This window comes from Brassica rapa, chromosome A10, assembly GCF_000309985.2.
Source record: "Brassica rapa cultivar Chiifu-401-42 chromosome A10, CAAS_Brap_v3.01, whole genome shotgun sequence".
Classification (NCBI taxonomy): domain Eukaryota; kingdom Viridiplantae; phylum Streptophyta; class Magnoliopsida; order Brassicales; family Brassicaceae; genus Brassica; species Brassica rapa.
This window is the reverse complement of record NC_024804.2, coordinates 15,559,537-15,572,382: the sequence shown is the minus strand read 5'-3', so window position 1 is coordinate 15,572,382 and position 12,846 is coordinate 15,559,537. Positions and strand designations below refer to the sequence as shown.

At 35.3% G+C, this 12,846-nt stretch overlaps 2 protein-coding genes across 8 annotated transcripts; both read right to left on the bottom strand.

Moving 5' to 3' along the window:
- Window positions 1-48: 48 nt before the first annotated feature.
- On the bottom strand, window positions 49-5,504 carry LOC103845854 (general negative regulator of transcription subunit 3). Of its 4 annotated transcripts, none has more exons than XM_009122750.2 (17): window positions 5,268-5,502; window positions 5,002-5,007; window positions 4,797-4,928; window positions 4,574-4,711; window positions 4,089-4,139; window positions 3,814-3,903; window positions 3,579-3,725; window positions 3,351-3,455; window positions 3,142-3,201; window positions 2,443-3,069; window positions 1,988-2,143; window positions 1,771-1,900; window positions 1,392-1,513; window positions 864-1,130; window positions 637-771; window positions 356-540; window positions 49-266 (listed from the first exon to the last, which is right to left on the bottom strand). In XM_009122750.2, exons 1-17 carry the CDS (start codon window positions 5,358-5,360, stop codon window positions 200-202), a joined length of 2,511 nt encoding a protein of 836 aa, XP_009120998.1. In that variant the 5' UTR covers window positions 5,361-5,502; the 3' UTR covers window positions 49-199. The 4 variants fall into 4 exon arrangements, with proteins under 4 accessions (XP_009120998.1, XP_033137794.1, XP_009120999.1 ...); XM_033281903.1 differs by having other exon boundaries at window positions 4,591-4,711; window positions 5,268-5,367; XM_009122751.2 differs by lacking the exon at window positions 5,002-5,007 and having other exon boundaries at window positions 5,268-5,504.
- Window positions 5,505-6,258: 754 nt separating this feature from the next.
- Window positions 6,259-8,870, bottom strand: LOC103845853 (myb-related protein 1). Of its 4 annotated transcripts, none has more exons than XM_009122746.3 (7): window positions 8,427-8,849; window positions 8,134-8,349; window positions 7,972-8,048; window positions 7,827-7,884; window positions 7,660-7,744; window positions 7,520-7,589; window positions 6,259-7,246 (listed from the first exon to the last, which is right to left on the bottom strand). In XM_009122746.3, exons 2-7 carry the CDS (start codon window positions 8,339-8,341, stop codon window positions 6,566-6,568), a joined length of 1,179 nt encoding a protein of 392 aa, XP_009120994.1. In that variant the 5' UTR covers window positions 8,342-8,349; window positions 8,427-8,849; the 3' UTR covers window positions 6,259-6,565. The 4 variants fall into 4 exon arrangements, with proteins under 4 accessions (XP_009120994.1, XP_009120997.1, XP_009120996.1 ...); XM_009122749.3 differs by having other exon boundaries at window positions 6,566-7,228; window positions 8,427-8,870; XM_009122748.3 differs by having other exon boundaries at window positions 6,566-7,240; window positions 8,427-8,869.
- Window positions 8,871-12,846: the final 3,976 nt, after the last annotated feature.

The window sequence follows — 12,846 nt, the reverse complement described above, 5'->3', positions numbered from 1 at the left end:
ACATTCTTGAGATTTCAAGGAACATACTGTAGTTATTATTTTAGCCTGGACCAAAAATAAATAATATTTGGATTGCATAGGACCAAGAAAATATTACTATCCCAAACTTTGAAACGGAAAAGTAATTTGCTTATTGAAATAAAAAACATTACTGAAGAGTATATACATAATGAAACATATATATCTCTCTTTATCTTTTCTATACGGCGAGTTCATCTTCAAGATAACTGTATTCAAACGTGAACTCGTTTTTGATCCTTTGAATCCTACACAGACAGAAAAAAGGAAAAAAATATTAGGATTATCATCTCCAGTGACAAAGAGGAAAAGAAGACGAAAAAACGATAAATCATACCATCCTCCGTCCTGGCTCTCGTCTTTGGGGGTTTGGAAATCAAAGTAAACATAGGCTCCTTGTTCATACTCATCCGTTGCAATCTTTGGCTCCTTATGTCTCTGAAACCATGTGTTGAACTTTCTGTGGTATCTCCATGACTGTTTCTTCAGCTCTTTTGCCGCTAGATACTGCTGATATGAGTTCTACACCAACCCCCCAAGCAAAAAAGAACACATGACCCATAAGTCTGAGAAAAAAATGAAAATAAGTAAATGTGGAGCGTTGAGACTTTTTTGTACCTGCTGATAATAAAATGCAAAGAACAAAGTATCGGTTCCATAAGCATCGCTGCCTAAACGTTCCCAGAACAAAGGGTTGTTTACGATTGGCGCTTGTGTTTGGGGAAACGTTTGAGGTGTGATTGCTGGGTTCCTCTGTTTAAGCTCATAGAAGATAATATCAAATTTAAGGGAATATTATTCAAGTGGAGAGGCCAAAAAAGAGAAATTTAGAAGAATGGTGTTACCGGAGTATAGGGTCTAGGCCGTTCTGAATCTTTGGGTTGAGGAAGTCTATAGTACGCAGCTTCAAGCATCTGGAGATTGTGCATCTGATCATGCATTGGCCCTAAAGCTGAAGGGTCACCAATGGCTCCTAGTTCAGAGTTACTTCTACGTCCAATGACACCGAGGCTGCTTGAAGGTTGGCCGGGTTGAATGGGTTGCCCAGGAGAGAAATCAGGACCGTCCCTAGTTACCTGTACTTGATCCAACATGTAGCTGGGCATTCCCGACTGTGAATAAAGCAAAAAGACACAAAGTAGGTACTTAGGATAAGTCTTAGATAGTTCTGTGTCTTAACAATATACCACATTCACTAGTGAATTCCATATGTGAAGTTTAAGCGAAGGAATGACAAATCAAAACATTCAAAAACACCAACAAGGACATTTAATTTTTATTCAGTTAAAACTTTTCGGTAAAATCCATCTCATGGAAAGCATATATTAAAGAGATACTAAGGGCTAATAACTGTTAGCACAGCTCATGCTTACCGGAGTATCAAATAGACCTTTAGAATCATCCTCATTCGGAATGGTTTTTGAAGCTGCTAAGGAAGATGAATCATCAGGTAAGTTTTGTTGAAGCTGATCATCATTTCTGCCATGATCTACATCTGCACAAACATCAAACACCGGTCTCTTACTTTTTCGTCTGCACTTTCAAAACTTGAAACCAAAAACTGAGGTCCAATCCAACAGCTCTAGGATTTAAGTAACAGCCATAAGGCCCACAACGTGTTGAACTTCACAAAGAATGGTTATAATTGACTAATATGACCCCTAGATTTTATTTTACCATAGATGCACAGAAATAGTGTCTATTGACAACTATACCATAAACCACCGAGATTATCCTAAACAGTAAATTTACCTGCGACAGAAGGCTGCTGACCCAATTGTTGAGTCATGGCATTTGACGGCTGCTGTAAGGAGGCAGAACTCATGACACTAAAACCTGGTGCCTGAAATCCCATGCTACCATGAGGAGACATGGCAGAACTCTGATAAAAAAAATAGAAAAAAATAATATCTTATTATGATGGTATTGTTTTGAGTATCATTAATCATGTAAATAAAATGCACGCTACCTGCTGTAAAAGAGGATTTTGCTGTTGTGAAGAAAACTGCATCTCGTTTCCTCCAGATAGAGAAGGCATGCCTAAGAGGTTCCCATGGTTTACTTGCTGGTACCGCTCTAAGAATTTCTCTCTTTGATCTGGTGCTATTTCAGTTCTTCCACGGACCTAAAAGCAAAAAAAAATAGCAGGTATCAGAGAAAACAAGACCTCAGAACCTAACAAACCACAAACCACGGGATGTATTAGGAATATATCTCAGAGAGCCTAGTCGTATAATGTTAGAGTGTCAACCCAATTCTACACAAAGTTACACACTAAAAAACCGGGATTTTTTTTTCTGAAGTATGTTCTAAAATAGGAGAAAACCTAACAAGCAAAGCCACGATATTGGTCAGAATACCAACTTAATATAGTTCAAAGGTCCTGGAGATCCTTTGGATTATATTCTAATTCAAAACACGCACCGTTTCACTCTGACTCTGAAAGGGACTCCCAGGCCTCCACTGCGAACCAGATACAATAGACGGTGAATATGCTCTACTGATACTTGCTGCAACATCACCGGGGTTGCTATCAGAGGCAGTTCCATCATTAACCTTCGCGGCTGGTGACAATACCATTTTGCTCGGAGAACTTAGAGGTTGGACGTTGCTCTCAACTCCCATTATATTCCTCTTTGCAACTTCAGCTGCTGAAGTAGCACTAATGCGAGCTCCATTAGCAGGACTAGGAGACAGAGGCTGACTTGGTTGGGACTGGTTGGGGCTACTAACCCTACCAATGCCCCTCAATGGAGCATCAGCAACAGATGAGGGTGGTTTACGGGAAGACAAGGTTGTTGCGTCTTCTTCCTTTGCAGCCACTGGAGACAAACTTCCCATGCTTTCCGTGGAAGTTTGAACAGGAATAGAAGTTGATAAGACAACTGGTGCATTTGGAACATTACTGACGGGAACATTCAAACTTGAACGTCCCCCAACGGGTGTTGATGGTGCTGAGTTAAGGCTTGCGCCATTCTTTGCGGGAGGGGTTTTTGGAAGTGTCTCCGAATTGCTATCCAGTACAGTTGTGTCATCTGGCAAACTTATGCTCTGAAACAAAACCAAATTATTGAGACATAAACAAGAAATTCTTCAAACAAAGGGATATAGAAAAATACTTACCCGAACTTGAGGTGCTGGTACTGGTGCTGCCAAAGAACTCTTCATGCTCAGAGGAGTACCCTGAAAATTTTAAGTCATGTTACTACTTACTACTAATCTAACGCTACTTTCAAAAAAGATTCCTGAAATTTTGTGACGGACACAGCACTTCCTGTTTCCAAAGAGAGATAAAGAAGTAAGCAAACAGAGAAATTGCAAGAAAAATTCACCTTGACAAGGGGGCCAGCAGTAACTAAATCTTCAAGACCCTCCACCTCATCAAGCGGCAGCGTGCTATACAGCTCGTCAACATCACTGAATTCGTCAAAATCATCCTACATAGGGAAAAGTTAAACATAATCCAGGAGAATATCAGCCTACTTATAATGTTGGAAACCCGGAGTAACTTGTATTAAAAACATATAAGTAAGATATTCCTTGTTATAGATGATGCAGACCTGATTTCGTTCAACATAATCATCCAGAAAATCTTTGACATCATTTACTTGTTCTGGACTTAGTTCGTCATTGTCCAGAAGCCTCAAGATCAATTCCAACTTTATTATATGATCTTTGTGCCTTGAAATAGATGTTTCAAGATGTGTCTGAAAGGGAAACAAAACAAACAACATAACTCATCAAAAGCAAGGAAGTAAGGCATTTGCATACAGATGCGTATTTTTCTAAGCTTACCAGTCTGGGTGGCCTTGTCTTTCCTTTTTTGACAGATAGTCCTTCCAACTCAGCTTCAAAGCTATCAATCTGTGACTCTAGTTCACTCACCTATCAAAAGCAAGAAATTGATTGGTTAATCAGCTATGATTTAAGATAATCCATACGGACTTCACTACCTAGGATTCCTAGCACATCAACCCACAATTAACCTGGGTTTCACAAACACTATTTATATAAATCCGCTTTGACGTTTCTGTCAAAGGGGTTACAGAATAAACAATTAGGCAACTTACCACATTGTTCAACCAATCTCTTGTCTCGGACTTTGCTTTCTCTTTTGGGTCCTATTAAACATGATGCAGAGACACAGTCAGTCATCTGACTATCAGAAAGAGGTTTAAGTAATATGTAAATCCACCCAGGATGATTCCAACAGATTTCACAAAAACAAAAATGTTTTGATAACTCAGTGACGTTGTTAGAAAGAAAACGTATTCATATCTACAATGGACCGGTAGAAAAACACTCATTGATCCAACATCTCCTTTAAACATGTGAAAAAGACAGCTTGCAGTATACTGCTTCGTAAATAGTTGCTGCAATATTCTACAAAACTGAACCTTAAGTATTTTGCTATATAAATGACAATCTGTACATTGCGTGATACATAAAGATGAACAACAGAACCACCAACTAATAACCAGTTAGTCCTGAAAATTTTGGCAGTCCATCATATTCGTTTTGGATCAAATCAAAGGAAACGTGGAGAAATGCTTACAGTTTTCGGTTGCTGACCCAGTCCTTCCTTAGAGAAGGCTTTAGTCTTGGTCTCTTTCTCACAGATCTTAAACCTCTCCATTTCTCGCTCAATGAGCTTCCGAGCGTCAACCAGGGACTGCTCATAAGATGCACTGACCTAAATCAAATAACAGACAATCTTGCTCAGTTGAGTCTTGAGCATACAATATCAGGAAAGGCGTAGAACAAAGATAACCACTGACTTTTTTATCTTTGATCTCACTAGACTGAATCCAAGTCTTGATCTGGTCCCTATACCGCTGCAACTTCTTGATCTCCTTCTTCAAGTCCGCCTCAAACTTCTCCTTTTGGTTTACATTATCTGAATCATATACCTGCAACACCAAAAAAGTCCACGTTTGTCTTCTGTCCAGTTTAAAAAAACTTAAAAACAAACATTCTGCTCACATTCCACTGCATAAACAACAAACGGAGCTCGATACTGAGTTCCACTGGATAAAATTTTCACTCACAAAACAAACAAAAACACAAAGTTATAACTTATAACGAACAAATGGATAAAGATTAAATCATCTCATCTCACACACTACTGCTTCAGTTAACTCGATTCAATAAATTGACGTTGATGAAATGGTACACAGACTATTAGATCTTCATGCATTATCCATATCATCTCTAACACAGAATCATATGATTGGAATCATAACGGGTACCTTGTTCCAGATGCTGTCGAAGACATCAACGCCTTCCTGAACCTTCTTCAGCACCCGATCTATCTCGCCTTGTAATTTCCGACTCGCACCCATTAGAGCTGACAGTAATTAGGGTTTTCAGTTTCAGACAAGAAGATGTTGAATTGATTGGGATCGTTGGGGATGATCCCGACAATTATCAGAACGAGTTAAAGGATACGAGTTCGACCATCGACGGCCCATAATTAAAGAATATAGCGGGCTTTATTTTCCGATTTTGCCCTCTTCTTTTTATTATTTCTGGATGAAACCCCTAACTTTTAATTAGTGACTAGATAACCAACTTTTCATTTTTTTACTAGACCACAAAAGTCTAACATCAACCTAACATTTATGACAGTTTTGGATAAGTTTGTTTTCATATGAATTTACAAAATTATAATGGAGGAATTCTCTGAGATATTCAGTTTATTTTCACAAAATAGCTTTAAAAAAATGACCAAAATAAATTTTGTCAAAGGGTAAATATATATTTATCTTAAGATTAATTAATAAAAAAATTTATAGGATAATCATTTTTAAGTTTTTGTCATAAAAATAATCTTTAAAGAAGAAAATAAGCAAAACAAATTTTATTAAAGAGTCAAAATGTATTTATACCTTAGGGTTAAATAATATAGAATTAGGATTTAGAGTTAAGCGGTGGGGTTTTGAAGATAGGGTTTCAAATTAAAAAAAAAATAAATATTAAATTTTTAAAATAAAAAGAGACCATTTTAGTCATTTTTTTAGAGATATTTTGTGACAAAAACTTAAAAACAATTATTTGAGAGACTTAGTGTTTAAAATTTAATAGTGGAGTTCAAATTTTTAAAAATAAAAAATAAATATTAAATTTCAAAAAAAAAATTGTTTTGGTCATTTTTTAACACTATTTTTTAGTGACAAGAACTTAAAAAAAAGTTGTTTAAGAGAATTGCCAATTGCAAGATCTTAAATAATCTTAATTAAGTAAGTGGGACAAATAATTTATTGTGGGGAAAATCAAGCCTCTACAAATATTTCAGGGACTACATGACAGTTTTTATCTCTTTTGAAACGTTGTCGTAACATACTCGTACACTTAACTTATTCATGAATGTTCATGTAACGTTCTTCATTCAAAAACATGCAGTTAGTAATATGAATGTAACATACATGCATGAGGATCATAACATGTCTCTTTTGTTTCGAATGATAACTCGCTTTCAGACGAGTTCTTCAGGATGACAAAGGAAAATCAAATGGTTGGTACAGTTTTTAGGCTTTAGACTTTCTTCTCAACTCCAGCTGAAACCGTTCAAATCAAACTGTTTCGGACGTGTTGTACCGTAGGTTTCGTCATGTGTGTTAAGATCCAGAGCTGTACTGGTGCGTGTTTCAACCTTGCAATCTTCTCCATTCTCCCTGTATCTTTCCTCTGTGTACCCACCTCGATGTTCTTGTAATCCCACTCCTATTGACAATCTTCCAGGGCTTCTTCTTGAAGACGAGTTTCTCGGTTCCATTGCTGAAAGATACGGCCTGTTATTCTCTCTGATACCTTCTTCTTCTTCTTCTTCTGCCCATGTGAGCTCCATTCTGTGGAAAAATGGTTCTTCCATTATCTCTTTCTGCTCCGAACTTGAATCTCCAAGATATGTCCTTAGTCCCAGTCTGTTCTCAAGCATCTTTGGAGCTTTCTGGTTTCCTTCACTTGAGGTTAGGCAACTCTCCAGGGAGGAGTTTTGTGGTGGATAGGCTGTTTGCATCTGTTGGTGGTGTAGATTCTGTAGTTCAAGGAAGCTAGCGTCTGGATATTCAGATGATACTTTAGATACTAGCTCTGAGAGTTGAGCTTTGGTTGCTTCAATCCCAGCTGGACCTAGGTTCTGTCTTCCAAGGGTCTCTTGTGCTTTCTCCAGAATCGCTTGCAGGTACTTTCCTTGAGCTTCTATCCTGAGCTGCAAATGTCGCTGTACCTGACTCAGTTTAATAAAATTATAATGAAACCGTATCTAAATGCTTTGTTTTTTTTCTGTTTCTAGATAGAGTTTGAGTCCTCTGTTGATGTTCTCTACTTATGTCTTTATGTGTTTCTACACGTTTGAGTATAATAACAGCACACTTTATGATAGTTTTTAATTTAACTTTTATGAGAGTTAGTGAACCAGGCTCTTCTGGATTGGTGTTACCAACACTGTTGTTAATGCTGCTTTAAATAGAATGAGTCCACAGTTTCTAATATGTGATACCTCAAGTTGCTCGTGTAGTCTTCTCTGAACCTCTATTTGCATTTGAAGAGCATCACTTATGGGCAAGTTCCTGTGTACACATATATATGTCATTATTTTGAAAAATTTAATACTATGTAAGCAAGTAGCCATATTCTTACATGCTCGGCTGTGGTCCAATGCTTAAACTCTCGCTGTGACTTTCGTCTGCTTCAGGGGTGTTTTCTTCTACCATGGTCATCACACCTACACAAAGTAACTTTTAGTTCCTTAGATAAAAGTGAACCTTTAGATGAAAAGATTCGTTATGATGAATAACTAAGCTTACTTGTCTTGTTTAAACTGCTGTTAGCTTGTCCATTAAGATTCTTGCTCAGCCTATATTTCTGGTAGCCAAATCATGAAATTAATAACCCTTGTAAAGCTGGAAGATTTTTAGGTAAATGTCTCTATGAAGTGTTGATAGATTTTACCTGAAGATGACTCTTGAGATGATATAAGGTAAGGCCTGGAATACCCATAACTTTCATGATTGTCTTAGGAGTAGCCTCTGCAGAGACAAAAGTATATACACATTAGTACATTATGTCTAGATGCCTGATTGTCAGAGATGGTTTATTTGCTAATGGTCTTACTTTCTCCTCCTCCAAGCTGGTTGACTGCTTCGACGAATCTCTCATGAAGATCAGGAGTCCATTTTAGTCGTGGCTTTGCATCGGTTGAGAGGATGAGTCCAGAATCTCCTGGGCCATTTCCTCGGAGGAATGGGTGCCTTTCAGAAGGAATAGGCATTCTAGATGAAGAGAGGAGGCTCTTTCCTTGGTGCTGGTTGTGGTAATACATAAGTCTGTCTTTAAAATAAATAAAAAAGTTATATAGAAATACTGCATTAATAATGAGTTGTAATGACCAAATGTTTTTCTTTTACCTGACACAATCTTAGTTTTAAAATGCAGCCTGCTTCTCTCAGCTCGGAGATAGTACACTATGGTCTGCAACTCCACCAATTTGGGAAGATGTCTTTGCCCCCTTTCCTTATTTATGCTCAGGCCTTGGTCTGAAGAGTAAAAGGTCTTTGCAACATTTCTTTATATAGAGGACGATAACTAAGGTATGGAATATGAATAACTGGTCTAATCATAGCTTTGTTGTTTGTGTTCTTATCGTTTCAGTTGTAGGTTGTTTACTTAGATTATATTTTTAATTTCTTGTATTGATTCCTTTGGATTACTGCTTTTCAATGCAATTCAAGCCTTGCATTAGATACCAGAATTGATTCACAACTAATGCATCGTATGCACATTCTTTTCACCATTCTGGCATACGAAAGTATCTTATTCTCCAAAAAAAATTGAAAACTTTTCTACTTGGGCGCAGGGGAATTCATTCTCTTTCCTTATTCCTCAATTTTTTTCAAAGTCCACAGCTCTAACCTTTCTCTCTCTTGAGGAATAATCTCAACTAGGTTAAGACCCGCGCCTTGCACGGGATGAACATTATATATAAAAATTATTTTATGTATTAAATATTTTTACATATTAAAAAATAATAAATATATATTGAATAATTAAAAGTTAGTAACTATTAAATATATAATTAAATTGGTGTAAACATATAAATCAATTTTATTAATCCAATTTTTTTTAATATTTGATAGGATATGTAATTAAATTTAAATGATGCTAACATACATAGTATATTTTAGTATATTTTTAATACGAATGTCTATTAAATGATGATTTATACTCATATAGTATTTTTTTAATCATTTGTATCTTTTATAGAAAAAAAATTAAATTACTGATAACAAAATTTTCATTGTGAGATTAATAGTTTTAATAATTTCTAATAAAAAAAATAAGTTGTCAATGTTCGTTCAAAACTTTTACCAAAAAATTGTTCAAAGTAAATTTTGAAACTAAAAGATTTATGTATTTTATATGGTTTATAGTTTAATTTAAAACGATATATATATATATATATATCAATCTTAATAATTAATTAAATTATACTTTTTACTTATATAATTTTGTAATCATTTGAATGTAAGACTTTTAACAGTTTTAGTAATTTATAGTCGTTTTTCAAAATTCAAAATATAACATATACAGAAAAATTTAAATTTTTTATTATATAGTTATTGTAGTTATTTAATTTATTTAATAGTTTAAAATTAAACAAATATGATAGAAGATACACTAATTTTTATCAAATCTTTATTATTCAAAATCATTAATTGTCATATATATTTTAGCCACATTAGGCAATTTCGTAAATTTTATTTAAGGAAATAATGAAGTACATTAATAATGAATTTATTGTTAGTTTAATAAAAAAACTTATTATATAATTAGATGGACCAACATATTTTTCTAGTGATTCTAAGAATCATCCTAGTGATGACATGTGGCTACAAAAAAAAGTTGTAATGTTTCTCAAATAATATATAAGGGATGCTTTCCACTTGTCTGTATTGTTTTTGCTCCTACTTGATAGTCATTATTCAGTCTCTAGATACATCTTCAGCCTTAGCATATTCTATTGAAACTTTAAGATAGATTTTACCTATATCAACCAAAATGGCTCATGTTTCATGAGTGTGTACTGATAATATCTGAATGGTTTTTATGATAGCCGCAACCCGCAAGTGGGATGAAACTTAGGTTTCAACATTGTTTTGCCATTTTTTCAAAAAAAAAAAAAAAAAAACATTGTTTTGCCATGAAAGATAATTAATTAAGACGTGAGAAAGCGAATGAAGAATACTTCATGCTGTCTCCTTCAACAAGTTTAGTACCTATTCTCTCTAAACAGCATAAAAATTAGTGGTGGGCCTATATCTTACATTCTTTGATTGGCACAACATATTTGGCACATCCATGCTTGTGCTATGTATGCATGCATGCATGTATGTATGTCTGTCGTCTTTCCTGTCTATTCTTAAGGCAACATAACATGTCTTACGTCCATATTTGTATGTATTGTTTGTGTATTTATATGCGCATACGTACATAATAGATATATGTACAAGCTCGTGATAACTATGCATCTAAAGTCTGGCTGCTTTCTTACATTATACTTCCCTGAATCTACTTTCTCCATGGCTATGACTCTAACGTCCATCATCAAACATATTGTAGTTTGTATTAAGTATAGATATTGGTATATATATAGAATAAGTTCGTAGATAAAGATATGTACAAAGAAGTCGTGATTGCCAAATGCCGAAATGATAGCTTCTGTATGTGAAATTGTGAATATATATCCACTATCAAAGTATAGAGTCTCACATATCTTATTGAGTTTGATAGATGCCTTATAGAGGAAAAAAAAGACACTTGGCTAAAAATATGGTCTGTTGTTTCAAAGGAAATTGTCAAACACCAAATCTTATGTTCCTTGAATGATATCTTTGCATATATTTTTTCAACCTTTCATGGTTCTGATTTCTCATTAACACTTTATTCTGTTTGGTAAAGAAACTTTTTCATAACCTTCAGTTAAAAGTATTTAAGCATTTTGCCGAAATAGTTGATTGGCATGTGAGTGGGAATATGCTTCCACAAAGAGAGGCTTCTATCATTATGTGCTGCAAGATTTAAAAGTATATTTGAATACCATCAAAAAGTAAACCTAACCAAGCAAATTATGTGTTTGAATTCACTTTTAACCACATATTGCTAGAAAATCACTGATTTATATCAAATGTAGCTGCTGATACCATCAAGATTTGAGTATGCTTTCTTGCAGCATGGTCTGTTTGAGTATGCTTTCTTGCAGCATGTTCTGTTCCTAACTCGGTAACAAAATTAGAGAAGAAAAGGTTTTACTGCAACACATGTTTCTCCAGGGCTTCTGGGCTTCTGGCTGCTGATATCAGTTAATATAAAATGATGCGTGTTATTGCGGAAGTAGTGCCTAACTAGTAATTTTACATGTTAGAGCCTTATTTTAATCGTGCTTAGTTTTTTTCCATGTAACTTTCCTTTTACTGTGCTAATGGAAATGTCACTCTTTAAGTAAAAGAGAAGGAAGAGTGATACAGAATAAATGTTCTTCCTTGTACGTTCATTTCCCCTTACAGATTCTTGTTCTTGTTTACTAACTTTTTTTTTTAATTTGATCTTCCTCCATAGGTATAATAATTGAACACGTGGGCGGCATCGTTAGGATTGTGACTGCTTAATGGAACGAGAGAGTATTGGATACATTAAGAATCAAGAGGAAGCGGGAAATGACCGCGGAATTATATTCGTTTTGAGAGAAAATGGAGACGAAAAGTTGGTTCATGAGATTTCAGAATGAGAATATGAGAATCCAAAACTAAAGAAAGTTTTGGTGAGTCGCATTCTCAACTCAAGAAGAATCTTTTTCTATTCATCTAACGCCAACACACACAAGAAAAGAAGATAGTATTCGGGTCTATTTCTTTCTGCTTTTGCTTAGTTTGGTTTTTAAGTGATTTTTGTAGTGACCTTATGATTCTTATATGCATAACACATAGTTTTGTGTTCACCACAAGACAGTCTTGTCTGCGTCCAACAGAGAACATATTGTGATTTGTTTGTTTGAATAGTATAGAAGATAGTGTGCACGGTGCGCGAGGTTGCAAACGCAAATTCTGGCTAGTTTTGACAAATCGGATTGTTTTTTTTGTCAGATGTTTGTTTAAACCAGATCAAATGTCGGTCAGACGAGATTTTCCAAAGAGCATTTGCGTGTTTGATCTATATGAAAAAAATAGTTTCTGGATCTTGCTTTTTTCGCTGACGCGTCCACCCGACCATTCTTACTCTGAGGAATATGAATCAGGCTCATATCTTCGAAATCCTTTTGTAGATTCTAGATCTAGAAGACTTCGATCTCTGTTGTGAATGTTGGTCAGCTTGTCGGACTTGTTGTTATGTCTACTAGGTCCAAGCACTATGTCTTGAATCGTATTGAGGATATCCTCTTATCTCGCATACATGAAGTTGTCTAAAGTAAGTTTTTTATTTCAGTATGTAAGAATGAGAGGCGCCTACCGCATGCATGTAATCCAAAAGATTATGAATCCATTAATTTTTAAGATTCTACCCTAAACCACTAACACTGCTATTATCGATCCATGACACATCGATTTAACATGTAAGAATTTGAGATATCCAAAAGGGTACTGTTGCAACCTTTATAGTAGGAGGGTCGTTATGTTTATCGTTTACTTTCTCCTTTCCATTAGTTTTTCTCCAAAATTATGTTTCAAGTGACGCATGTTAGAGAGTATCTATCGGAAAAACGATTTTTCCATTAGAAAATTTGTTGTTCCTCGCCTTCTAAATATATCACTAGATTTACAGGAAGGTATCGTA